This window comes from Eleginops maclovinus, chromosome 8 (assembly GCF_036324505.1).
Source record: "Eleginops maclovinus isolate JMC-PN-2008 ecotype Puerto Natales chromosome 8, JC_Emac_rtc_rv5, whole genome shotgun sequence".
Lineage (NCBI taxonomy): Eukaryota > Metazoa > Chordata > Actinopteri > Perciformes > Eleginopidae > Eleginops > Eleginops maclovinus.
The window spans coordinates 9929531-9957494 of NC_086356.1; the positions used below are offsets into that span (position 1 = coordinate 9929531).

Below are 27964 nucleotides of genomic sequence, written 5' to 3' on the forward strand. Positions count from 1 at the left end.
GAAACAGACTCTTGACCAATTGAGTGCACACAGGAGGATTGCTGCTTGAGCCTTGTGCAGTCTGGGATGACCAGTAGCTTACTGAGGCTAATGTTAGCAAACTTTAGTAAAACTGACATTACTGAGTTCACTGATTTATGAACCTTCTCTACTTGTCCTAACATTACAAATAACCATTCACCATTATTCTGTATAATCACATTTTTGACATAAGTTTAATAGTATTGCTTGTTTGCTTTTTTAAATAAAATATTTGTAATTTGTGGCTGATATTCCTTCATGTCCTGATTTTGAACACATTCCCAAAAATGAATGCTACTTTTTTGTAGAAACACAGCTTTATAAAGAGCATCTTGGGAGTAGCAGCTATAGATTTAAAATGTGTTACTGCTTATCTTTGCTTAAATGCACCGGCAATGAACAGAACACTATCAAATCCAACGTTTACTGAACCAATTCAGACTTGTATATTTTGGTGAGGAATCGCCAAAAGACACAGCACGACTACAAAGACAAAGCTCTATTGCTCTCTCACACACACATGCACTCACACAGATACGTCCAAAAGCGCTGCTAGAAGTAGTTGTAAACATTTGAAAAGAAAAAACAGGGAGTAATTCACTTGATAAATGTCAACCAAAATGAAGCTATCAGCTGAAAGCAATTTCCTCGAGCTTGCCTGTGTTCTGCGCCAGGGACTTGGGAGATTTTCACCCCTCCATCGATCATGAAGCTCTGTTTTAGGCCAAGGTACACAATGCCCTCAAATTGCTGACATATGGACCCAGAATCTCCGCAAAAAACCTGCCATTTCCACCCAACTCCCTCTTCTGTCCCGACACAGCCACTCCTCTGCTAAACTCTTGTTTATCCAACGACTCCGGTCCATTTAGGACATTACAGCAAAGCCATCCAGGACGACAGACGGACAAGGCAAAACCACAATCTGTAGCTACCACCGAACACCAAATATCACAAAAAAAAACAATGAAATCTGCATAGTCATACTTTATCCATTTATTTTATCCATTCAACAGCATTCTGATGAAGATTTAATTAGTAGCGTGCAATGTCGCCCCACTGTAATCATCAAATCACCGAGTGGTTGTAAGAGCAAATGTGTGAGGAAACTCTTAAAATTAAACCTGTCTACCATGTGGGCTGACCAGTAGCAGAGGAAGCAAAACAAACCATGATAAAGACGAAGACACGGACCACATAATAGTGCGGAAAGCTTCTCGCTGGAGTAAACAGCGGAGAGATGAAAGCAGAGCCGTGTGTGTTGCTGGGTCAGCTCCCCATTCATACATTTCTTGCTATGGATGCACACTACTTGTACGACAATTCCTGAAAGTGGCTTTAAAAGTGCAGTTTTTTCCAAGACAAAGAGGTCCAAGTGGACAGCATTACAAGCTTGTTTTTCTAATGGACAATTGTGGTGCCAGCAGCCAGGGTCTGGGGGTCTGTACACAGGAAAAGTCCATTATCACTCTGACTAATGGAGGAGGGGGCGACTTCAAACCAAAAGTGGAGAAAAAGAAAAGAAAACAAAAGAGAGAAAGATGACGCACATAGTACAAAGCAGTTTTTCTTTAATGGAGCCCATCAATAATGTTACTTTTCCGACTTTATTGTCGATAGAGAAGCCATATTATCAATCCTAGACGATGGCAGAAATTAAAGTTGTTGTTTCTCTCAAGTTTATTTTTGAACTGACTTTGAATCAATGCGAAACAAATGTTTGGCAACATGCTAATCATATCCTGCGTCTCTGGAACAAACCGTCTCTCCCTTTTTCTCTTGCTCTTGCCACCAAGACAAAGCCACAACCAGTTTACATTCAGACGGGTGCGCTTGTTTTATGTAAACAGACAGCCCTTGTGGCAAAGCGTTTGATTAGGAGGAGGCCCGCAAATCCCATTAAAACTCCATTCGTCCCTCGTCGGTGTTTGTTTGAAGACAGGAAGAGTAAGAAGGGAGGAGGGATGTGACCGGCAGTCTGTCGTTGTTGTTTCCGCACCAATTTCTGTTTGTGCGCTGACGGTTAAACCCAGATATCGTCCAGCAGCGATGAGCAGGATCTCTACCAAGGATGTGAGCAGGAACCAAAGCCCAAATTTGCCGAAACATCAATGACAGGACAGAGAGTTGTTCGTCTGTGCGAATCTTTCAGAATGTGAAAACGATTTGAAAAGTACTTCCCTGACATGAGTGAGTTTATTATTAACCTGATAGGAATGGAATATTGCCCCTCTTAAATGAGTCCATTTGAAGTTCAGCTTTAACCAAAATAAGACCTTTTAATCTTCACAGTCAGCCTAGCAGCTCCTTGGTCTTGGCTGCAAGCTGTTTGTCAATGTCCAGCGCCATGTTGTCCGCCATCTGCTGAATCTGTCAAGGAAAAGGAAATACACATTAACCTCCCTCTATTGTATGTCTGGTGAACGGACAACATTATATAGCTGAGATGAGACAGAATATGTCTGGGCTTATGATGAATTTCACTTTAATTATTTCCACTCTTGGTTAGTTTGGACTGCTCAAATCAGTCGTATCAATCTGTCTGATCTATCGATGTACCCATGTGTATCACAACTGTTGTCCTTTTTCTTCTCCATGCCTCTTACCTGTTTTTCCACTAGACGTAAGGTGTCCTCCGACTGTGCATCTTTAGTTTTTTTGACTTGTGTGACAGCGTTAGAGCGCACCTTCCTCAGTGAGTCTTTAGCCTTGTTGCCGAACTGTTTGGCCAGCTTGGCGAGGTTCTCCCTGTGTTCTCGCGTTACTCTACAGGGAATGGAGGACATGAGGGATAAGACCATGTAGTAAGACAGAAGTTGACAAAGAAACAGAACAGAGAAGGTAAGATGGACATGGATTTTGTCTCTGTACGCCGTTTTGAAAACGATGAAGGAGAGTTTAGTAAATATGTTTAACTCAATGGATGTCTGCTGGTTAAAGTAGCAGTTACTCTTTAAAGCAAGGTTTTAAACAGTACCAAATTATGATATTAGCTAATGAATATGATATTTAGCTTTCGGTGTTGGAGAATGTGTATTTCCCTTCTTCTTCTACAGGAATAAATGATGCATTTAAACTACACACAGAACCCTAAAAAGAAAGGGTTGGTCGGACTCTTGTTAAACACAGAAAACCACATGACAAAAAATGCTTTATATAAAATAATAACATCCTTACTTGTGCAAATGAGAATGTTAATTGCATTCAAGCACGAAGTTTCATTATTTCAGTTCTGACCCGTGGGTCCATCTAACGGTGACTTGCTGAGCGACTAAGACCGGAGCTAAGACATTCGACAACTTTGTATTCACTTTGCATTCGTTAATCACTCAGAAAATCATACTTCCCATTTCACTCTCCCTCTTTGTCTTTAATTGGCTTTTTTCTCGTTGTTTTTGCCCCGGGGACTATTTGCAAACAATCCAAGTGTGGCGTCTATTTACCACAAACAATACGGCCTAATTACTGATTCCAGGGCCAATCAAGGAGCGCCTTCTCTTTGGAAATGCAAATGTGGGCTTGGAGCGTGCCGAGACTGATTGCAGGGGGAAAGCAGCCTGACTCTTGTGTCCCTCCTCTGCCAGACTAACACCTGCTGCTCCACGCGTGCACACACACACACACACACACACGAATGCACATAAGTACAGATCTGCATTTATACATGTATGCTTACATGCACATGTGCAGATATGTCCAAAAAAACCCGATAAACACACAAAGTAGTTTAGTGAGTGAGTGACGGATAGTTTTTCGTAAGGTTGTTTGACTTGGCAGAGAGAAAGAGTGACCCGGCACTCACATCAACACACTCGGGGTCTCTATACATCTACAAACCAAAGTCAATAAATCTGTCAGTTACAGGGGTTCATTTATAGGGGGACTTTCAAAAGCATGAAAGGGACTAACTGTAAGGTTGTGGTCTAGTATTGATATTCTTTTGATTAATTGGTATCTTATTTAGTTTAGAACGTGTCAATTTCAAATGCATTGAACGCACTGCAATTATTCTCAATTTCAACAATTAGTTTTTCCCATATCAAATCATCAAGGTAAATACTTAAGTTATGTGTCAGTGGGGAAAAAGAAGGATACAAAAAGAAAGGGGAACGGTGTAAGGAAAGAAAGTGTCGAAAGCAGGAAAGCGTTCCTGCCCTTGAGGGTTCTGTGTGTTTGTGTGTGTGTGTGTGTGTTTGCATGTGCATGTGTTTCAGAAAGGGACTCACTTGGGAACGGGCACCTTGATGATCGTCCCGTCCACCTCTGGGTTAAGGTTCATGCTACTCTCTCTCAGGGCACGGGCGGCGGCAGCTGTAGCCTGGGGTAAACACAACATGAAACACACACACACACACACACACACACACACACACACACACACACACACACACACACACACACACACACACACACACACAATGGTGTGAATGGAAAAGCAGAGCTACAACTGCAGGTAGTGGCCAGGCTCCAGCTGGAAACCATTAAGGTGTTGTGGGTTGTATGTTGTGTGTGTGTGTGTGTGTGTGTGTGTGTGTGTGTGTGTGTGTGTGTGTGTGTGTGTGTGTGTGTGTGTGTGTGTGTGTGTGTATGTGTGTCAGGGGAAGCCGATGCAGTGTGGAAGTGCCTTGGGCCACTGTCAGTGCTCGGCCCTGTGGGACAGGACTGAGAGGTTGCAGGGCATGGCGGTGACCCACGGTGCCTCACAGGACTGTCTGCGTGAGTTTGTGTATGATACATGTATACACACACACACAAACACACATGTGTTTTTGAGTTTATATGAACGCATTCAAAGTTTTTTTATAAATAAAATAATGTAATTGCTTTTAATAGATGAGGGTAATTATTTTGAGGTGAGCACATGGATATTTACATTCACTTAAACTAACATTTGAAACACTTTTTTGTATTGTATACAGATTTAGAATGAAACCGGCTTATTTCTTACGTCTACCATCTATTGGACATTTACAGAGCCAATAGTGGGTGGCAGAAAATATCACTCTCATCCGTTAGAAAAATGGCAACAAATATTTCTTAAAAATCTGTTTTATTTTTAAAGGATGAAACATTTGAAAGGGAGACGAAAATAAGAGAGCTGTGTGTTCTGTTAGTAAACAAGTGATCTAGTGTCAATTTGGATACTAGGCAGAGATGATATTTTAACACATAACAGGATCAGACATTGTTAAGAGGTTCTGTTGTTCTACATTCACACAATACTTTAATCAAATACATCTGTTATAAGTGGCTTCTTTGGAATTCTATTTTTAAAGTCCTTTGGTATTTGTTTGGCAGGCCAGCAGGCGGAGGACGAAGCCTGCATGTTACTCTGGTAAATATTAAAACAATGTTAACATATAATATCCAAATATCCACAATCCTTTGGTCCAGCTAATATTACACGTTAACCCTAGAGCCAAACACAGTGCACACAGATAAGGGAGAGGAAGCAAAACCCTTTGAATTACTGAAACAAAGTCACACTGCTCACAGCAGTTCTGCAACCGCATGACAATTCCCATAGCTGATCATTACAAAGTGTGCAAATGCGAGGAAAAAGCACATAATTTCCTTGGTTTTTTTCTACCTCATTTCTAAACTACTCTCAATTCTCGACAGCTCCTTCTGGCCTTCTTCGCTGGGGGAAAAAAAAATGGCAGTGAGATTAAAGGAATTTATTTGCGCGCATTAAATTAATTCATGTGGTTTCTTTTCCTTTGTCAGATTCATCCGGAGCGCAGGCCTCTGGTTGCGCTCTTTGAGTGTGGGGTGATAGATTCAGCCCCTACCTATGTTTGATTGTTCTCAGTATCGAATTCATCACCGTTTCCTCTCTCCCGATGACCACTCCGGTGGTTACGGAAAACCGAGGGGAATTTCTGTGTAAAGGCCGGTGCAGGTTCTGGTTAATATGTTCGAGAGGAAGAGAAATTACACTGAAGTTTCACATCAAACGGTCGACGGCCCGCTTCAAAGCAAAGAGGCGAGCGGAGAGGAATGTGTGTGAGAGTCTGCGTGTGTGCGTGTAAAAAAAAAAAGTCCTGAAAAAAACGATTTATGAACAAAGTGGTGGGATGCTTTAACATGCAAACTCTTCCTTAAACACACACACACACACACACACACACACCAAACTGCCTCTTGATCTAAGCCTGCTGGTAGTTGTTGTTAGTTCCACTATGCCTTCCCTGGCTGCTCTTAATGAATGAATGGAAAACAATGGTAGGGCCTCTGGAGTGCCTGGTAATGGATAGGCATCATTATAAGCCTATTAGCTCTGGGTACTGAGGACTCACCTCTGTGTGGGACATGGGCAGTGCAGGGCATGACACTGTATCGTGTGCATGCATGAGTGTGTCTGCTGGTGTGTGTGTGGTCTGTGGTCGGAGTTCCTGGAAAGGAAATAGACTCACGGCAAGACCGTTCAGGCTCAAGGTTATATTTTCCAGATTTGAGATGCTGATAAATGCTTGGATTTGCATGTTTTGTGATGGCGCTACAAAACAGAACCAACAGGTGAAACGACACCTTTCAGATTCACAAAAGGTGACTGACGAGAAGCTGGGGGAATATGGTTGCAACGACTTTTTTAAATTTTATAACAGACAGGTGGTTCTACCAAAATAACAAACAGCCTTTGAAAGTCATCGAAGCTTAAAGAAACGGTTTTAAAACAGCGACAGATCATGTTGGTTTGGATTGTTTTTAAACTTCCGTTAGAATGTAAATATTTTATTGTCTACGCAGAGTTTTTTATTGTGTCTATCTTGTGTTTTTAGCCATGTAAGGCTGGCAATGCCGGGCGGTCGGTCTCTTTGGTTCAGACTTGAAATATCTTACCAATCTTCATCCCAACCCTGACTTTCGTCTCGCGCCACAATGAGGTTGACATACGTGGTTTTGAGCGAAATGTATCAACAACTATTGGATGGTATGCCATTAAATTCACATTCATGGTCCGGTTAGGAAGAATTGTACCAAACATAATGTTAGCATGCTAATGTGCAGAGCTAAAATGGCGGTCATGATACAAACATTATACCTGTTTAACATCAGCATGCTAGCATTGTCATCATGCTAAAGTTAGCAGCTAAATCACAGCACAGCTAGCCGGGCAGTAGTAATCACGTCTTATTGTAATGTACAATAGTACTTGCACTTAACTGCACAAGTTTATTTCAATTGCATAATCATAACTACTGGCAGGTTTCTGAGGGACATATTGTACTTGCAAGCTTCACTTGTTATTATCATTCATTATTCTTATTCATCTAAACACAGACCTAAAAGAACTACATCTTTATTCATTACTTTTTGGGGATATATGACTCAGTGTTGTGTAAATACTAAAAAATCACATTAAGATTTGCCAAAACACCACAAGGTCTTAAAAAGCAAAACACCTCCTCTGACTAGCAGTGTTGTATGATCTTAAAAGGAAAAGAGAGAAAGAAAAAGAAGTAGAAAAAAGAAAAATAATCCATTCCTTCCTAACCTGGGGGTAAAATGAGGTCATTTCCTATTCTGTGAAAACTCACACGCAGACATAACCACATCTCAGTGCACGCACACACACAGTTTGGGTTCATGCTGCTATCTTTCACCATCGAACAAAGGCCTCCTCGAGTGATCAATCAATTAGTATCTGAGACACAGTTGGAGAGAGAGCGGCTGGTCAGGTTTCATTTGTACAGAACTGTGGGCTTCTAGAGTTCTGCTCTGGCTTACTTTACCTTCTGCAAAGACCATCTATCTGTCTTTCGGATCTTTGTCGTCTTGTCGGATTATTTTTATAAAGCTTTTAGTTACTGCGTGCTAGTGTGCGTGAGACAAACAAATACGGCTAGGAAGAATCTGTACGTGTGTGTTTGAGTGTGTGATCGTCTTACCTCTGGAAAGCCGCTCATGTTGACCATAATGAGCTGAGGGGATTTCATGGAGACCTGGCCCAGCTGGTTGAGAGGGAACTTGCCATCTTGTGTCGTCACCACAATGTGATCCAGAGCCCCTTAACAAAAGCACATCAAAATAATTGTTAATTTACCTAATTTAATCACGTATATAGACATTCAAGGCAATGTGTTGCAGGGTAAAATTCAGACACCCTGATTTTGTGCTACTAATTTCCTATGCCAATATAAACACATGTCAAAATAGCCATTTTATGTATATTTGACTTCTAAATTTCAGTCGGAAAAGTCACATACTTCTTTTTACGGTTGTGTATATGTCAAAGTTTCTTTGGGCAAGATATTGAAGCCCAACTTTACTCTAAAGGCACAGCCATTGGTGTGTGAGTGTGTGTGTGAGAGTGTATCGCTCCTGAGGTGGCCCAGATATATCTAAATGCAGTCAATTTACCGTTTGCTCAAAATATTATTTATTTTACTGTTATTTATATCAGCAGTTACTTGAATGTTTGATAAGGTTTATTGTTTATCTGTAAAATATCTGTACTGCCATGCATACATCTGTCTCACAAAATGCACAAGAACATTTTTTCTTTATATCTTGGAGTTACGCAACAAAAAGATATTCACATATTTGTTGTCATCAGATTTGTTTTGCTTCTATAGATTAATATTGTATATGGGTCCCAAAATAGCTATTGTCGGTCAGGGTGCAGCTTTACTAGTTTAATGACACTATTTCCCTGCAGAGTGAATGACTGACAGTATGTGGTCCTTTATATTTAAGACAGAATAACAAATAAACACACAGAAGAATGAATGAATGTGCAACAGGAGCCACAAACTTCATGAGTAAGAAATAATCCCTCTGTTAGAGTGCTAAAAGTTTCCATGATCTGCTGCCTCTCCTCACTGTCAACACAGAGAGACAAAAGTTGGTTTGCCAACAAGGGTTGAATTCTGTCCCTTCCTCCCTCTCTCTCTTTACTCCCTCGCTCCATCCATCCACCCTCTCCCTCTCCTCCATCTGGCTAACCTCAGACGCAGTTGTTTCCTCCTTCTCCACCCCTGCCTTACATCACTCGCTGCTTACCCACTGGGGTGTGTGTGGTAAAGTGGGGTTGAAGGGGAGGGGAGGCAATAGTGTTATTCTAAAGATTCATTCATCATCTGATTTCAATGGCAAAAAAAACAAAGAGTTGGTGTGATGTGAGGAAGGGATTACTTTTTATTTTGAGGGCTGCAGTCAACCTGGATGGCCCACATACTCCCAAATTATTCTGTCTTGTTCTTTAAATGCATGCTCCAAGCCTGCCTGTCCGTCCCATGGTGCATCTCCGTGTATATGCAGACCTTTCATGTCAATGCCTATGAACTTATGACTGTCCGTCTCTGTTACTTGTGCCTTGACAATGAGCACCTTCACATCTGCTAACACTTTGGGAGGGCAGACAGACAGATAGACAGACAGACATTCCCTTAACTACAAAAGTGGAGGGTGGGGAGCAAGGGGGCGGAGAGAGAAGACGAAGGTCAGAGGACGATGGCTTAGGAAGCATTTGACAGATCTCTTCTTTATCACAATACTGCAAATACTGATGCAGTATTATCTGGTAGGAATAGTATGATATAAAGGCACACTTTACTTCTTATTTGTTGTTAACATTAAACAGGCCTTTTTATTTGTATGGAGAGGGAATCAAAGCAGTACAATTGTGTTCCATAAAACCAAAACAATAACTGAAAAATGCTGAAAAGCTGGTCGATCCGAAGAGTAAATACAAGTGTGATACTGGTGGTCTTATCAAACTCGCTGCAAGAAAGTGAATATGTGTATTTCTTTAAAAATTCAAACTATTCCTTGAATCTTCAACTTAAAAAGAAATCTGTACATGAAGTATTTGAATTACTTTTCCAGCAGTACTGTTGTTGTTAAATGTCCACTCTGTCTTTACTAAATTTCCTTGGGAACGGAAGTTCAGACCCTCTACGTCTCTCACTTTGCTTCACCTTTGCCATACGCAGACAAACACATGCAGATTATGCATTCATTGCAACAGCACATACAGTCACACCCACACACACACACGCATACTCATAAGCTTAATGAGAACCAGATGAGAGGTTGATGGAACACACACACACACACACACACACACACACACACACACACACACACACACACACACACACACACACACACACACACACACACACACACACACACACACACACACACACACACACACACACACACACACACACACACACACACACACACACACACACCTGACGTCATTCCATTCCACCATCTCTTCTGTCAGTTCTAAGTCCTGCTGCCTCCCTAGATTACTCTGCAGCTGGACAGAAGGGGAGGAGGACGGCAGTGAGGGGACAGAGAGATGGAGCGAGGATGACAGAGGGATGGAAGGAGACAAGAGAAACAGAAGGAGGGCTGAAGAGAGGAAGGGAGGGGTACAGTGACCCGTGAACAAATGTTTCCCTGTTGGTCAAGAAGCAACTGAATCCAAAAAGTATGACACACCGATTGAAGATATAGAGCTCCTGCAGATGATGTCATATATGCTGGTCACGTGACGAGATACGACAGGGGCAGCCATTTTGGCAGTCATCGCGGCAGTAAATTGACAGGCACTGGCAGACTGTCAAGGATGGTGGATAACTGCTGTGCACCAGGTTGCACAAATAGGCGTGGGAAAAAGAAAGGTGTATCGTATTATCGCATTCCTAAAGACGCGGAGAGGAGGGAGAAGTGGATTGGAGCGATTAAAAGAGCCAGGAGCCTTCAGAAAAAGACTGAAAGATGGGACCCCCCCGGCCGTTGGCTTTCGCTTATGCAGTGATCACTTCATATCAGGTGGGTGAAGGAATACAGTACAATGCTACAAAAAGTTTCTGGTCAGTTTAATTAAATTTAATTAGTTTAATTTAAGAAGTAGCACCCAGTTATTATAGCTAACGGACACTGTGATGTCCCTGTCCCCGGATGACACTTCCGTAGCTAGCCAAGCTAATAAACAAACAATGCTAACGTGACACTGCCTATCAAACTGGAATAATTTAATACTTACCCTTGCAGTGATGATGCCGAAGTTTTTGGATGTAAGACTCCACAGTTGAATGTTGTTTACGAAGCCGGACTGACACCATTTGTAAGCCTCCAAGCTTTTGTACGCTCTGAGGGAGTCTCCTGAGTACACTGATGGAAAGCTTACAAGATAGCTGTGGATGTCTGCGTAGCGCAAGTCGGGTACATCGTCTTCAGAGCAGGAGGTTATGCTCTTGAAAAGCACACCGGGTGAATTATATGGGTCGCTTATATTTAATCTCTCTAATTTTGTACTATAAAGCCGAATTTCACTTGAATTAAAATGAGAAGTATACTCGCTCGGTAAGAAAACACTGGCACCGGTGGTCATGTTGACTGCCAAAATGGTGGCTCCCAACCAAAAGTCACGTGACCGCAGGAGCTCTATAATACGAGCGGAGGCCAACATATAAAGCTGGGAATTGTTGCAAAACAAATGAGAAGAGTAAGTCATGGGGCGATGTAGAGGGAGGGGTTCGTAGATTGGCAAGAACTCAGACCAAGAAATCGCTGACTGATGAGTGGAAAACCAAAAAAAGAGCTGAAGGGAACATCATGACAGATGAGCATATTGAAAATGAATTAAAAAAACAATGACACAGGTGGAGGATATTTACAGGAAGAGACATTGGGGTGTTCACCAGAGAAATCATGTTTATGCTTCTGTTGTTCAATTCTCTGGCATGCTGTGTAGATTTAAAAGTATGTGCATGCTGAAAAATGTAGGAGCGAAAGCACACTTTCTTCTGAGGAGGAAAAGGAGTAGAAGCTCAGACACTTCTAGTTTGAAGTCTGAATCTAGCTGCTGCCATCTCCTGTGGGAGCTACCATTATAACCCCCTACCTCTGAGTCCAGCTCCCATTTGTTAGAACCCAGGGCAAAAGGGTCACGACTGGGATGTAGTTGGGGAAACAGAGGTCAAACTAGTGTCAAGGTAAGGTCACACTGGGTCTCACTTTCAGCCCTTAGGCGCTTTGATAGGTAGATGCAAACACACAGGAAGCCTGACTGACTTTCATCCCAAAGTAAAACTCTCACAGGGTTGGGGCATGTAAGTCATTCTTATGAAATTCACAGTAAAACAATATGGTGGCCCCATGTGTGTCCTCAGCAGTGTATGTTATTTTGTGATTCATGCACATAGTGTTGCCTATACGACCATGATGGCAATAAAATGGAATCGATGATGTCTCATGAGTGTCACGGCAGTCCATCTAGAGGCAGAATGATAAAACATTACCTCTTGTCAAAGACAGAGGACATAAGAAATAGCTTGTAGAGAAGAAGAAAAGCCACTTTTGGAGAGATGTTGCTAGGGAACATTCTTTGGAAAAACTGGAATCAAACATTGGTTTGGCTCCAGGTAAACATTTTATCATTCTGAATGGACCGCAGACCAAAGTGAGATCACAGACCTTACTGTCAGATTGGAGATTTTTCTTGAAAATATATACAAATACTACTTCAAACTATCCATATGTGGTTTGATATCCAGTTCAGTGCTTTTGTTCTATTGTTTTAGCATGTTTTCTTCTTTAACCCTGTTAAAAACTAAATTAAACCCTTAAAAAAAACTTCAATACTCTATTGATACTGCCATCTGCAAGGTTTGGCATCAAGAGAGATTTCTAAAGACACACAGGCAGACTGACATGAGAGAGACTTAAAAAAGGTAACAGAGAAAAAGCTGTATACCTGGCGAGGTTCGGATGCTGAGGTTGCGTGTAAAGTCGTCTTTGAGCGCATTGAGAACAGCGGTCATGTCCTCCTTCAATTCATCCAGACTTATGATGTCTTCCACCAGAGCTGAATTAATATTCACCTTAGCTGACTGGCCTTTTGCCTTGGCTTGGAAGATGAAGAGAGGGAAAGAAGCAGATCAGTAAGGGAAGTGGAAACTGATATTTTAGATAGATAACATCCAATCACGTAACCCAGTTTTGGCCAACAGATCCACAGAGGTTGAACACATGTGAACTCCAGTCTGTAAAATCTCCTCACTGACCTTTTGCCTTCTTGGTGGCATAGAGCCTGGTGCATGCAGCAGGGTAGGAAGTGTTGGGGTACAGAAGTGGTGCACTGACCCTGGAGGTGACCACGAGAGGAGACCTGACTTGTCGCACCAGAGACTGACAGAGCAGAGGCCGCAGCATACTGAGGCGGTGCATAGCCATAACTGAAACAGAAAGAAACGGTTTAAATAAAGCATTTCATTGAATGTGACGGTAGAAAATGTTAGAGGTTGAATGCACCTCTGTTCATATTTATTAAAATGAAGTAATAGCTCATATCAGCCAGTAGGAGGTAGGCCTACATCTGGTACTGAAATGACAGTACCATACTCTCTTTCTGTTATTTATCTGATTCACCAGAAACAGTACAACATACACTTCACACACAGTCCCATTTATATAAAAAAAGGACACATTAATAACAAGTATACTCAAATAAAAGGTGTCTAGAGAACAGTTTAAAGTTTAATTTCTATAGGCTCTTACGGTTGAAGATGTCAAAGTTTTGTATAACATTTGAGATTTAAAAATAAAAATATATAGGAAAATGTAAATGTAAAATTAGAAGACATATGCCTAAAAAAAACATGTTATAAACAATAAATCTGCCAGTAGATCTTATTCACAGTAACCATTTTGGCATATCATAACAGGGAAAGCACTGTCGAAAACAATAGCATTATAACAAGTTATTTGAACACCTAATAGAGAAGAGACATTGTTAATTCAATTTGCTTCTACTGTGCTTTTCCTGTTTATACAAAGATAACATCACTGCTGCTCCCCCTCAGCTGTACAGGCTACATTACACGTATTAACACCTAACAAGGGCCAGCACTAAGGCTTCATCATTCCCGAAGGGGAACCTCCCATTCAAAAACCTCACAACAAAATGAGACCGACCACTCCTTTTCTGTGGAATACCCACCTCCCACCTCGCTGTGAACTGTGTCACTGAACCTCGGAGTACACACAAGCACAGACAAACTCTGAGATGTCTAAGCCCACAGACACAAACACACACTAAAGCCTGTCTTTCACAGTCAGTAGCTGTGAAGAGCTCACAGTGCACTGCAGACCTGATTGACATATTCTATTGTCTGGTGTGTATTTACAACTCGTAGCTTTGAGGAGATACAAACTGCTGCATGAAGACGAGAAGTAAGAAGAATTTTCACATACGCATCATAATACTGAGGAATGTTTTCTGCAAAATGAATAGAAGCACAAATAGCTAATATATTAGCTGAATTAATACATAATTCAGCTAATAGAAAATAGTAAAACGGAAAAAGTAAAACAGAACACTTGAGCAGTTACTGAAAAAGATCTTATCACTGACCTAAATTTGCTTTATATAAAAGGATATTGAAAGAAAATAAAACCTTTTAGCACCACTTATATGTCCAAACAACCAAAACACAACCCCAGGCATTTTTGTTTGAAAAAATATAATATGTATAAATGTCCAATTATTTTTCATATATTGCTCTTTTTTTTAAACAGATAGATTTGGGATATTTCCGTTAGAAAACATGTCAGAATCAGCCTCAAATTGCCCATCATTACTGATCTTAGTGTCATTATTTTGTAAAGCCAAGCCCAAGTCTCTGGTGTTAATCAAACATTGACTCTAGATATTAACCATAATCAAACATATTCCAAAGGCAATATTTAGGCTAGGTATTTTAGGTGGACCACCACCAATACAAACCCATACCATGTATCTGTGGCTGACAGGTTTCCTGACATGCTGATATGATACTACGCACTGTGGCAGAGCAGATAGGCTCAGATGTGGGACGGTGAAGGATCTCTTTAGAGAGGAAGTCAAGCATAAAATGTGAAGCACAGGTGTTCAGTGGGATACTGTAGCCTCATATCCTGTAGATTTCACACACAGCAGCTGCAGACACACCGCTCCTTCTTCCAGAGGCAGAAACCAGCTGGTGAGCCCGCATGATCTGTCCTCTGCACACTTTACAGTTTGAGCAGGAATAATACAGCAGGGTATCTGATAATGTTCTGTCTGGCTTTGCCTCCTCAAACAGACTGTCAGAGCATACAACTACAGATTATTATAAATATCAATTAACCTCTCAATTATTTGTTATTGATAACAGTTAAGACAAGCAAGTGCCAGGACATGCAGAGAAATAATGGTCTTAACTTCCACACATTGTTTGTTGTTTTTTGATAGGGACCTAAATACTAATGGTAAACAGTGTACAAAAACCCCTTCAGTTAACACAAATGCTAATTCTCATCAGGAGTCAATGGTCATGTTGCTATTTTTGTCCAGTTTGGCTGATACATCACTTTTTCATTGATCATTACAACTTTAGCAATTCATTTAAATCTGTCAACCTCACAATAAACACACAAGAAGACACTATCTAGTCATCTGGCTTGACTGACTGGATCCTTTTGCATCCCTGATGTGTCGGAATACTGAACATGACAGTTCTCCTTGACTTTTATTCATCATGCAGGCCACTGAGAGGAACATTATTGGGCAACATCAGATGTGCTGTTATTATTCCAGAACAGTACTCTGACATACCTCCCTATTAGCCATTCAGTCATGCAAGCAGCACCAGCTTTGTTTTGTAAATAAAGCAGCAACAATTGTATGTCAAGTGATGTGGTGTGAAGGTCGGTGTGTTGGGGGGTGTACGTATAGCCATTGTAGCATTATCCTGGACATACCACTGGAAAAACTAAACACTAACCGCAAGCAGATGGAGACTAAACATAAAACTGTCGTTAGTTTTAATTCGCAGCAGGCAAAATCCAACATTTAACTTTAAATGACCCCAAACAGTATACTTACTTTCAAGTTCACAGCTCTAACAGAAGCATGTTAGCTCGGGATAAACCACATTTGACTTCTATGTTGTCATCATTACGCGCCGACACTTTGAGATGGTTGTTTGAAATGTTGTAAAGGGCACACTGAATGGGCGGGGTTTCCGCCTGTAAGTACAAACCACGAGGAGGAGAGATTTGCGAGAAACTCCAAGCAGGAAAACGAGTGCCTCCCCTCGACTCTACAGACTGTTAAACAAACTACAGCATCACCCTGCGCCTTTGTTGTGAGACGATAGCAAGACGACTGTTTATCATTCGAGCTAGCTTTTCTGGGGTCAGATTACTGGGATGAACACCTAAGATAAAGCTTGAAATGGTTTGGTTTCACGTTTTGACGTAACTTAATTATCCCAAAGTGGGATCCGTAACACATTAAGGTTAAGTAGTTAGTCGCTATCAAAGAGGAAGATTGACAGATCGACAAGGTAAAGTGATACTATCTAAGCTAGCTAACTGCTAGCAATCCACTGCTCGTCCTAAACGGACTATTAGCCGTTTAATGGATATATTTAGCTAATATTCAACAACTCACCAAATGTATTAACGATATAAGTTTAATCTTACAGGATCGGTTTTAACTACTGCACTCCTAAAACGTTTCTATTACTTGTAGTCAACCGATTTACCTGTGGTTAGATAAGCTAACGTTAGCTAATAATGTTAGCAAGTCGAAGTTTCCTAAGTGAAAACCTGGAGTTCCTTTTTTATTATATTTAAATAAACAATAGTTTGTCTAACAAAACAATTGTTAGTCACCATACACAGTCTTATCAAAAATGATAACTGCAGGATATTTATGGATAAACAAATCGCATAAAAAAACCAAACAAGTTTGACATTAATGTTAAAACATAACATGTTGGTTGCACTTCAAACAATGTGCTTATTAAATAAATAAAAAAGGAAACTAATCTAACTGAGTGATAATTGGCTTTTTAAAATAAATTAATAAATGTGATCGCCTAACCCTGTCTACTGTGTTATTCAACGTCTACACCGTTATGTAAACGTAGCTGTTGGCACTGTATCATTGAGTACCAGAGAAATATAGTTAGTATAGAAAAGATACTGTAGTTTCTCTGTAAGGCAACATTTATTTCTCCCCATTAAAAACGTATATGCTTTCCTTAATGGCTACTCAGTATCTGATAGAAAATGCATGAAAGTAAGCCCTGTCTTTTTTCTTTTTTTTTGTAATCCTAATCTGTCTGTCTTTTATTCCTGCCTCCCACAGAGTACACATGACGTCTGCGGCAGAGACAGTTGAAAATGCCTCCATCATGTCAGAGAGTGCGGCCCATGACGGAAACCGCTTATGGATAGGCAACATAGATCCCAAAATTACAGAGTGAGTATATCCACTCCTGGTTTAATTCAGGCATCCACTTTCTTCCAACGTTTTTGTAAAGTATCTTTCTTCAGATTTAAATTAGATCCTAAACCACGAGAGAGACAGCACAACAACACGATCATCACAGTTTTAAAGGGTTAAAAACAGATCTGTATTTCACTGAAATGGCACAAAAAAGCCAGCTGAATAAAAATAAAAAAAACCTCAGCATTGGGTTTTGAGGAGGCTGTAAGGCGGTCCATGTTATGAACCAGAGACATTGCTTTTTAACTTGCCTGGCTCTGCCTCATAGAGAGGCAATGCATTGTGTGCGCATTTATGATTGATTAACTGTGTGCGTAGTATGTGTGAGTCGCAGGCTGAGACTGAGCAGACAGGGCTGGGTGTGTGAAAGAGAGGCAGCGAGGCGTGGAGACCTGCTCTGCTAAGGAGCAGCCATCATTCCTCACTCACCTGCCCTGTTTACTCTCTCTGTGTCAACCTGGTGCTGACTTTGTGTGAGTGTGTGTGTAGTCATATAAGTACACAGTTGATGTTTGGGTGGCAGCTGTTAGTGGTGCAAGCTCTCACACACTGAGGTGTCTGTGTACATTTATTATTAATATGTCTCATTTACACTACATCATATGTTTCATTTGTGTGAGCAGCTGAGTGTCTGAATGTGTAAAGCTCCAAATGTGAGTGTTGAGAGCACCTTTACATATATTGTGACGGAGAGAAGAAGGTAGATTTTCAGGGGTGAGGGGTGTGTCTGTGCCTGTGGGGGCTGCTGGAGAATGTATGGGCAGCAGCTCTGGTGGGCGTCTAGACAGGCGTTTCCTTCCCCTTTCCCTGCTCTGCTCTAGCTCTCCCTAAATAGCCAACTACTTCACAGTATGGAGGGAAAACAAGAGAAATGTCCATGGCCCCTGGTGCTGATTGGGAAGATTAATTAGCTCCTGTGTAGCATACGTAATGCCCCCTGTGTTTGTCCTGCTTAGTCAAACCCCAACTCAGTGCAGAGGAAGCATGTAGATCTAAAATGCAAGGTGCTGATTATGAATATATGATGCCATGATTACTTCATTACATTTTGTTTCTCCTGGAAGTTTCTTTTTTGGTAATTAAAGACTTCAAATTTGGTTGGTACTCTGTCATTTAATGGTGACTTGAATGTTCACATATGTTTTTTTCTATAAGGAGGCAGAAATGGTAAGGGTGAACATTTGAAACATTGCAGTTTTTTTGCAGAATATTAGATACATCACAATTTGATGAGGTAGGAAAGCTGCACTTTTATCATGTTTAATGTGTCCCTTGTCAAAATGATGAAAGATCGAAATGATTATTTGTGGACTTAACATCTAAGTACACAGCCAAGGTTTCCATAGTCTTAGAAAGATAAACAAACTCCTGTTTTGCTCATAGCTTGAACACCTGGGCAGAAGTCTATTCCAAGCTTGTGAACTTTCTTAATCTTCTATTTCTGTGTCTTTACATCTTCTGAGAGCTGCTATAAGTCTCCCTTATAATACCCAGTCAGATTTCTTTGTCGGCGCACAGAGCAGAGACACAGCAGGTGTAACTGGAGCTTTCAGCACTTATTCATGTTTTTGTGCTTTTGGCTGCTCCGAGAGAGAATTTATCATTAGGGGTTATCCATCAGCGGCTCATTCTGTTCTCTCGCTGGTCTTCTTGTTACGTTTTAAGTTGTTTCAAACCAAGATTTTTCAGACCTATAACCCTTATCTTACTCATATTGCAGCCAGGGTTTTTTATGAAGATATTTTGGATAGCTACCTTGCCAGAAAATGTTTCCCCATCTTCATCCTGCCTTAACTTTTCACCCGCTGTGCTGCTCCTTTCTGGACTGGACTCACTCACCCCTTTTCCTTCCTTCCTTTTCATTGCTTCCTACCTCCTACCTGGCTCCTCACCTCCTCTCTTCTTTTGGCTTTTCCTCCTCATCCTCCACCTTTCACCCTGCCGTCAACATCCCCTGTGTGAACTTTACTCTCCCTCTCCCCACCTTTCCCTCCCTTTCCTCCCCCCCTCTCCTCCTCTTCCTCCGGTGGTTTTAACAGCCCCCAGGAGGTGCGGTCCATTGTGGTTCAGCTTGCGAGCATCCAAAAATGTTCTTGGAGTGTTCTGTCACATATTAACACATATGCACAAACATTGAAGGATACATTTTATTATCTAGCTTTAAAAAAAATACAGTATGTATTGCATCACAACATTGCGTTTGACTTGAATGAAGCCTCTCTCTTTTCCTGATCAGTGTTTTAGAGATCCGGAGGTGCAAAGGCAAATTATTTGAGTATAAAAGTGGGGGAAAAAATGGTAAATAATATTATAAACTTGGATTTTAAATTACATTTATATGTAAATGACTACCGCTGAAGGAGTCCCTTTCACATGTGACGCCTTGCAGGGTGTTGTCTGGGAAAAGCAGAAATTCTCTTTTGCCTAAAGACCTCAAGGGAGTCATAGAGAGAGGGGGGGGGGGGGGGCCATTAGAACAACCTGTAGCTGAGACGCACAGTTCACCCTCTGTATCCCACACCATAGTCCCAGTCATACGCATAATTGCACACACAGGCACGCACGCAGACAAACAAACAAACCACTTGAGCAATACAAATAACTAAACAATAAAAGGCTCGAGCATCAATTCCGCTCCAACCGGGGTCACTGTGAGGCCTGGACAGTTACATAAGCTAAAGGCACCAAAATTTAAAAAATGGTGTTTATTTATTTAGTTAAGTCTGTTCCTTTTTGTTCTCCTGACATGACATGTTGCTATTTGGCTGTAAGAAAAGCACTCGTTAAATTGATGGAATGGATGACAGCTAATTCAGTCTCAACTGAACTAACTAACTGAGTCCATCAGTCGTATTATAACTAACTTATTTGGTCAAGGGATATAAATTGTTGTAACAGATTCTGCCAAAGAACAACAAAGTTATAGGATTTTTTTCTCTCCAGTAGTTTTACCTCAAGAACATGACGAGGCGTTTGAATGAATAATCTATCAGGAAGGTGCTGCACGCTCTCTCTACGTGATTCCCTGGTCAGAGACAGCATAATTGCATGATTAATCAATTAACCATTATCAGCAGCAATCGTGGTAATTGATCAACATTTATTGAGCCTATCTGACATTTTTTGGTCTGGACATTTGCTGTTTTTTTTTAGTACTGTATAGATTGAGTATTAAAAAAATGTGTCTGATAGAAGACTGGCCTCAGATGATCCCTTCTGCACACTCAAAATTAAGAATATTGCACATATAACTATCATTAATATACAAGAGCTTTGACAAGTAAAGAAATGGTAAAGCACATGCTGCTCATTTAGCATTGTGAAGCGTTGTTCAATCAGCACTTAGGTATGTACAGAAATGCGACCGTGTTTATAGTCTACAGGTGGCCCTGAACTCATTGCTCTCTCTGTCTGAAGAAATATTTTTCCCATGGCTGCCAGTGGCCAGGCACTCACAAACCTCCAAGTCCTCTCGCACGCTGCATAGCTCTTCAATGACAACACATCTATGTTCATTCGTAGGCCTGCGGTCCCACACAGTGAATGGATGTTGTTTGTGCGGCGCTTGTGCTCAGGAGGGATTTGAGGCTTCCTCTTTTTTATTCCCTCATTGTCCGGCTACTGTATCCTCAGCATTGTCTCAATGAAAGATTTACTGTCATTGCGCTGCCACACCAGCTGGCCTGCTGCTAAAAAGGTGACAGGGAGAAAAAGCTGTCCTTCTCATTAGCCCCACATGACAGATTCACAGACTGTCGGCTGGCAAATACGGTGTGTGGCTGGTTCATAGGGTTTATCTTAAATACTATAAAGTGCATGATGTTGATCTTTATGGCAATGTAGTTTGACATATTACTGAATAAAAGCTTGTTCTCTCTTTCGTATTTTCTGTTTTTCTTTTACCTTTCGACTCTTTCTTACGTGACTCCTGTCTTTGCAGGTATCATCTGGTGAAATTGTTGGAGAAGTTTGGCCATGTGAAGCAATTTGACTTCCTGTTTCATAAGTCGGGGCCTTTGGAGGGACAGCCACGGGGCTACTGCTTTGTCAACTTCAACACCAGAGAGGTACACGCAACATGTATATTTTATTTCTGCTATATCATTAACATTTTGCCACAGTATGTATTTTGGGAAATTGATGGTACGTGCTAGCAGTTTGTGATAAAAACGGTGTGCTCCATACCCCGGAAAAGTTGTCATTTAAGGTGACATACCCTTAAAAATATATAATTTGAATTAAAAATTGAAATCTGTCAATCATTGGAATTAGAATTGCTCTAAGTCAATAGTGATGATGGTATGGCACTATACCAGTGTGTTCACAGAAACTCAAATTAATAAGGCTAGTGAGACTTTGATTAGATTACAGTTACATATTATTTCTTTGTTAAAATGTGCACATCCACTCAAATCCTCTCCACAAATACATTTTATCAAAGGATTTCCCTTTATCGATTGTAACAATGATCCCCCTACTCAGTTCTGAGAAAGCTATTAGACATCTCCAAGCAGTCAAGAGCTGAATATGTGTCTGACTGGAGTGCACCGTTATTCTAAAAACAGCACTTTGAAGGAGCCGCTCGTGGTTCAGCAGGCTTTATTTGTTTTGGAGTGAGCCTGGGGAATGTGATAAGCATCTATTTCCACTGATAGTGTCCATCAGTGGGATAGAAAGCCCTCCCAAAACACAGAGGAAAGGTGTGTTTATCTTAGACGCTCACACACACTTTCACACTGAGGCACATACACTTTATTAATATATTAATAATTATATATATACATTATTCATATCATTTATATTAAAGCCACTTACTCCTTTGATTAGACAGACACACATTTTGTCACACTGCCCCTCAAACAGCGACACACACAGGTTCATCATCATCATCATCATCATCATCATCTATTGTGACATCTCTCTATGGTGAAGGCTAATTATTTAAGGACTCGGGTGCAGTCATCAAGGCTGATTTTTAATAGTAATGGTAAAAAAAATCTCCTTTTCCTTTCCTCCCCCCTTCTTCTTTTCTTGTGTGTGGCTCTCTGCAGGAGGCAGAGCGGGCGATCCAGTGTTTAAATGGGAAGCTAGCTTTGTCTAAGAAGCTAGTGGTGCGTTGGGCGCACGCACAGGTGAGGGTAAGTGTCAAACTCAATCATTTTCTATTCAAAGGAAAATTCTATGCACCCTGAAGGCTCAGTAAGGCACTTCTGTGTTTGTGGCTGGTGAGTAAATATTAGAAAAAGGCTATTATTGATCTTTACGTTAAAAAAAGAAAAGAAAGAAAAACAACGTTTTGTCATAGACTTAGATATGAGGCTGAATATAATACAAAAATAACCTGTAATTCCTCAGATGGAATGCTGATCTTCAGTGTGTGTTGCCGTTAAAGAAGTATCTGTTTATTTACATATTGACATCGCCACTGCAGCAGTCAGATTATGGAGCGATCCCAGCTCAACCTATGCCTGTGTCTTAACAATAGGCCGCCTACTGGCAATGGGTGAAGGGATATCCTGAATAGAGACGAATCACGCCCTACACACACACACACACACAGTAGAGGGAGGTCAGGGTCGATGCTGCTGCCTCTAAGACAACACATAGTAGGATACATTTGGTCGAAAACTTCTGTCATTTCACAACAACAACTTCATTTTGTTACATACCTTCAAGTTTTTAGTGTTTATATCACAAAATTACAATCAATCTGTTTTATCTTAACACTCGTTTACAATAAAAGTGACGATGACACTTTCTGCTGGTTCTTCTTTACACCTGCAAGTTCATTTCTATTATGCATGTTTTTTTCAACTACTATTAGCATATTTGTACAGATTTTGAGTTGATACACTTTTATTAGCAACTCATCAGCCACAAGAGGATCACGGTGGTGTTACGGTGTTTTAAAGCATGCTCAAATCCAACATATGATGCTGCAAACACATCAGCCAGGTTTCTAGCAAAGCTGCTCCACAGGAAGGGATTTGTTTGTGTCAAGCTTTCTCGTGTGGACCAACCTTTTGTGGTCATGTAGCTGGTGAAGGTGAATGCATCATTTCATCCCATCATATGCATTCACAAGCTAGAAATCGAAACTATGCTCACCTCATCAGAGATAGTCTGTGATTATGCTGCTTTAGGAAGAAAAATAAGATTCAAAAGGTTTGAGCAATTTCCCCACTTGGGGCCAGTTTGGAAGTGATAGATGTTTAAGTGCCTGTCTTTCCGACCCAGAAATGTCCTGGGATAAGTGAGTCAGAGAAAGTCTACGTTGGGAGTTGATGTGTCAATTCCAGGCTTGCATCTTGACTTTATTACTAATCTTTGAAAAAGATGAATTCACGTTGATGAACGTTTGACAGTGTTTTTCCAAACTCCTCATAAAACACCCATTTCTCTTACAAGCTACTTCTCCAATAGTGAAACAGTTGTGTCCTTTATTCATTAGTGTAAAAGTCTTAGATTGATTTAATACCTTTAGTTACTTTGCAGATTGAGATTAATGATGTGAAAAATAATCAACACTTAACTCGGACTTTAGTTACACCTGGAGTAAATTCTCCATCTGCAGTATACCAAGCCATTAAAACTAGCTGCACCTTTACCAGCTTTGATAACACTTTAATGCATCAATAATTATAATCAGAACATTTCATATATATAATTCTGAAATGGACCAATCTGCAGAATTAGTGCTTTTACTTTTGCTACTTTAATTATATTTTGATGCTGATACTTTTGTACTTTTACTTGAGTAACAGTTTGAATGCAGGACTTTTAATAGTAATTCAAAGTAATTACACACTCTGGTACTTCTACTTTTAGTTAAGTACAAGATCTGAGTACTTTCATCTAGAAATAATTGTGTGCCTGTTATAGTGTAGGTTATTAAATAAAAGTGCCACAGCTGGAACAACAAGAACATATTTTACGTAATTGGCTATTTACTGTTTGTTGTTCAGATTCAGTATGTCCAGCTCTATATGCGTTCCACCTACATGCCTTTAGTAATATGTGGAAGGGAAGGGTCCTGGCTGATGGAGCGGCCATTGTTTTCAACCTATTCTTGGCCATACATGTTATTTATTCATGAACAATATGTTAGGCCTTTATGTAACTTGATTAAATGCTGCTCACACCAACTGATTTCTAAGCATCATACTCTTGCAAATGGCTGCAGCTGCTGCACCAAAAGCATCACAGTTTCCTCCCTCCCATCATGTTTTTGTTTTTGTCTTTTTTTTTTCTTCACAGGTTTCAAGAGTTCTGTGTTGGCTGGTGGAGATGTTTGGAAGGTGGTTTTTTTTTTGAAAGGAATGAGTGCAGAACGATGCTTTTTGCTCTTCAGCTGCTCCCTCTTTATCCTCCCTCATGCCTCAGGCTGTGATTAGGAGCTGGACGCACAGTCTTGCTCGGTTACTGTCTGTTGGAGCAGACACAAACAAAATCAATACTTCAGTTTAATAATGTTGATGTTTTGGGAGGAAGCTAGAGCTGGCCCTCCAGAGATCAGCTGTCAGTGTTTATTAGGAGGTCTGATGGTTTGTAAATATCTGGTTCACAGGATGTTTTCTTTTTCCTCCTTTTTCTACTCATTACTGTTCCTCTAAAATCTTTTGAAACCCAGGTGTGATTTACCCTAAATGTGCTGAAAACACATTGCTATTTGATCCATCCTAATCTTTAAAAACACTTGTAATGCAGTAACTTAATGTGTTTGTGTTCAGCTGCGACTATCCATGCGTCTCTGTCTCGCTGCATAATGGTCTTCTCTTATTTTACCCCTTTGTCTCTCTCCATCTGTCCGTCCTTCCATGTTTCCATCACTGTTTGTGTGGGACATTTTGTTTTGTCAACAGAGGTTTGAAGGTTTCCGTAATGACAAGACCATGCCTCCGAGCCTGGAACCATCAAGCAGTGGAGCGGCAGAGGATGGACCCGTAGGTGCCAACCACCTCAGGTTGGTACAAACTACACTTAACACACTTCTTCCCAGTTGCTATTCTGATGTTTTTACCATTTTTTAGTATGTCAACACTGAGTAAACTGAATCGCAGTTTTCTATCTTTTCCAATCAAAAGCCATCAAAACAGGACTGATCCCTTTTCGCTTATTGATCTCCTTATTGGAGAACTTATTGCTTTCAACACAAATGGTGGTTCAAGTTGAGTTCATCTGAGCAAAACAGGACCAACACTTGGGTTCAGTCTGCAAGTCAAATGAAGCATTGAAGTCGGTTACGGGCCTCTCGTGCTTATAGTATCAACTCTACTGAGACAATCCCATATGTGTACAAAGCTATCAGCTATAAGGATAGTCCTTTAAAAAGTCTCCACACATCACTTCTATTGTAAACTTCAAAATCCCTCTCTCCTCACAGTGCAAGAGAGGAAATATAAACACTCCCCCCCCCCCCCCCCCCCCTTTTCCCCTGATGCCTGCCTCTAGACTCTATCTCTCCTTCTTTTTATTTACACTCATTCCCTCAGTCCCTCTTCTTTTCCCTTGCTCTATAATTTTTCTCTATTGCTCCTCCAAATTCTGTTCCACTGTTGAAATACAAGTTTTCCTCTATCTCTTAGCAGCACAACTGGTAATCTCTCACTAGTGCCCCCCTTTCCCCCCCCCTGCATCTGTCCCTCCCACTCCTAGGAGTGCTAATACCTCCTCTCGTTTTCCCCTCAGCCGAGAGCCAAGATGTGTCCATCACTCAGTCCGGCCCTCAGCTCCAGCTGTGGTATTTTCCCCCCTTAGCTTCGCAGCTAACATCTCCTCTCTCTCCTCTTTTTCCATTTTTGTGTTTTACCTCTAGTACGAGTGCTAAGATCCGCGCCATCGAGGCCAAGCTCCAGATGATGGACGAGAATCCGGAGGATGACTACTCGGGTCCGTCGGCCTACGTTTACAACAAACCGCCAGAGAGGAAACGCTGGGAGCCCTACTCTAAATCACACCACAACAACCAGAGCAGGCCCTTCCGCAGGTTTAGGAGATGACCCATCCCACTCATTTTGGAGATCCCCCCCCACCTACATACTTCAGCCCCCATCTACACACAAACTGAGTCTACACCAGATACCATAAAGACTACACACAGCCTATAAAAGGGTTTGAAAATACTTTGAGCACCAAGACTCTTTGAGAGTAATCGCAGCAATCACGGACAAGTACCAAAAGTGTTTTCAGTTGTTTTACAGTTATTATTTACTCTTAACATATGCCCCATACCTGACAGCTGAGCAGGTTGGATGCTTTACTTCTGCTTTCTCGCTTTTGCAGAGATTTGATGCAGTTGAATCAGCAGATTTGACGCAGAGCTGCCAGAAAAGAAAAGCGATATTGTTATAAAAGAGTCTAAATGCTGATTCTGTTATTGTTTTTGACATGTTTTTACTTTCAGGTAGATTATTTAAAGATGGAATACAATTTACTTTAATCACGACTTCAATGAAGAGGAAGACATGCAAATATTTATAACAGGTTTGTATCCTTGGAGTTTGAATAGTAAGCCACTTGGCAACACTTCCTGTGTGTTGCAGTATTTTGTGTGACATTGCTCTTTTCTTAATAGTTTGCTTTTTTATCTTGAATTCAATTTTTGTAAGACTGTATTCAAACTCTTTTTTACTGACTTCTTTTCTTTTCTGTAGATTTTGTTGGAAGTTCCCTTTACTATTCCTATTAAAGCCTAATAAATATAATATCTGCAGCCTATTGTGTTATGCCATTTTAGTGTTGAGTCAATAACATTACAATGCTCTCGGCCCACATGCTTTTGCTGAAATAGTCAAGTGGCTTTTGTAAGGAATTTGCGGAAACAACATCTGCATCTCATTAATGAGAACATTTTGTTTACTACAATTGAAAACCATTTATCCAGCATGGTTTTAAAAATGCTGTTCAGGACTATGACAAAAATGTAAAAAGAATTGCAGAGATGAACAGGATTTCCAGTACTGACGAGTTTACCAATCTTTTCTGTAATAACCGGTCATCCTGATTATTATGGAGTTCATTATAGTTCGAGTCCCTGATTTCCACAAACCTGATGGATATTGACTGTTTGTCCATTTGTGGCCACTCTATCAAGATGTGCCGTTTTATTATTTTTTTTTTAAGATGTAACGTTTGTTATTGATTTCTGTGTTTTCATGGAGCATATGTTTGATGTGATCCGAGTTGTGTTTTCCATCATGTGTGAAAATTCCCCTTAAGGTGGAAAAAATGGCAAAAAAAAGGGTACACAATATGTTGGCGAAATATAGAATAATTAAGTTTGAGAGAAGAAAGAATTTGCAGACCAAAACCTTTTTGCAGATTAAAACTTTTTCACATTTAGGGAGAAACAACATTGCAAGAGGGATGGAAATCGGCCGATTAATTGTGCAAGTTAAGATAAGAGAGCATCATTTCATGCACAGCGTAGAAATCAAATCCTACCGCTTGACATCTGTCAGCCTTTCCTTTCCTTTGTCATAAAATCAACCTGCAGAATATTTCTGATCAACTATTTTCTTTGTATGGTGTGCTTTTATCTGTTTTCAATAAAAGGCATATTCGTTCAATTATAATTTCAATTGATTACATATTTAAAATCAATTTCTCCTCAGGAATGATGAAGACGTTTCATAATTGTTTTTGGCGTGGTTTATTTTGATG

The 27964-nt window shown here is 40.6% G+C and overlaps 2 protein-coding genes across 3 annotated transcripts; one reads left to right on the plus strand and one right to left on the minus strand.

Annotated features, from left to right (window-relative positions):
* Window positions 1–1575: 1575 nt before the first annotated feature.
* On the minus strand, window positions 1576–16105 carry mrrf (mitochondrial ribosome recycling factor). Its single transcript, XM_063889523.1, has 7 exons — window positions 15890–16105; window positions 13050–13220; window positions 12740–12892; window positions 7914–8032; window positions 4248–4339; window positions 2628–2787; window positions 1576–2391 (listed from the first exon to the last, which is right to left on the minus strand). Exons 2-7 carry the CDS (start codon window positions 13216–13218, stop codon window positions 2314–2316), a joined length of 771 nt encoding a protein of 256 aa, XP_063745593.1. The 5' UTR covers window positions 13219–13220; window positions 15890–16105; the 3' UTR covers window positions 1576–2313.
* rbm18 (RNA binding motif protein 18) lies at window positions 16037–27870 on the plus strand. Of its 2 annotated transcripts, none has more exons than XM_063889524.1 (6): window positions 16037–16352; window positions 17162–17275; window positions 21243–21369; window positions 22354–22440; window positions 25165–25265; window positions 26118–27870. In XM_063889524.1, the coding sequence occupies exons 2-6, from the start codon at window positions 17169–17171 to the stop codon at window positions 26299–26301; spliced, it is 606 nt and encodes a 201-aa protein (XP_063745594.1). In that variant the 5' UTR covers window positions 16037–16352; window positions 17162–17168; the 3' UTR covers window positions 26302–27870. The 2 variants fall into 2 exon arrangements, with proteins under 2 accessions (XP_063745594.1, XP_063745595.1); XM_063889525.1 differs by having other exon boundaries at window positions 16040–16352; window positions 22354–22434.
* Window positions 27871–27964: the final 94 nt, after the last annotated feature.

Bases quoted from the DNA above. Each gene is read 5' to 3' on its own strand.
- mrrf (XM_063889523.1), bottom strand. From the start codon at position 13,218: ATGGCTATGCACCGCCTCAGTATGCTGCGGCCTCTGCTCTGTCAGTCT. The intron at 12,893-13,049 runs GTCAGTGAGGAG...TCATCTTCCAAG, and splicing joins TGCCACCAAGAAGGCAAAAG to CCAAGGCAAAAGGCCAGTCA. The intron at 4,340-7,913 runs GTAAGACGATCA...TGTTTACCCCAG, and splicing joins ACATGAGCGGCTTTCCAGAG to GCTACAGCTGCCGCCGCCCG.
- rbm18 (XM_063889524.1), top strand. From the start codon at position 17,169: ATGACGTCTGCGGCAGAGACAGTTGAAAATGCCTCCATCATGTCAGAG. The intron at 17,276-21,242 runs GTGAGTATATCC...CTGTCTTTGCAG, and splicing joins ATAGATCCCAAAATTACAGA to GTATCATCTGGTGAAATTGT. The intron at 22,441-25,164 runs GTAAGTGTCAAA...TTTTGTCAACAG, and splicing joins GGGCGCACGCACAGGTGAGG to AGGTTTGAAGGTTTCCGTAA.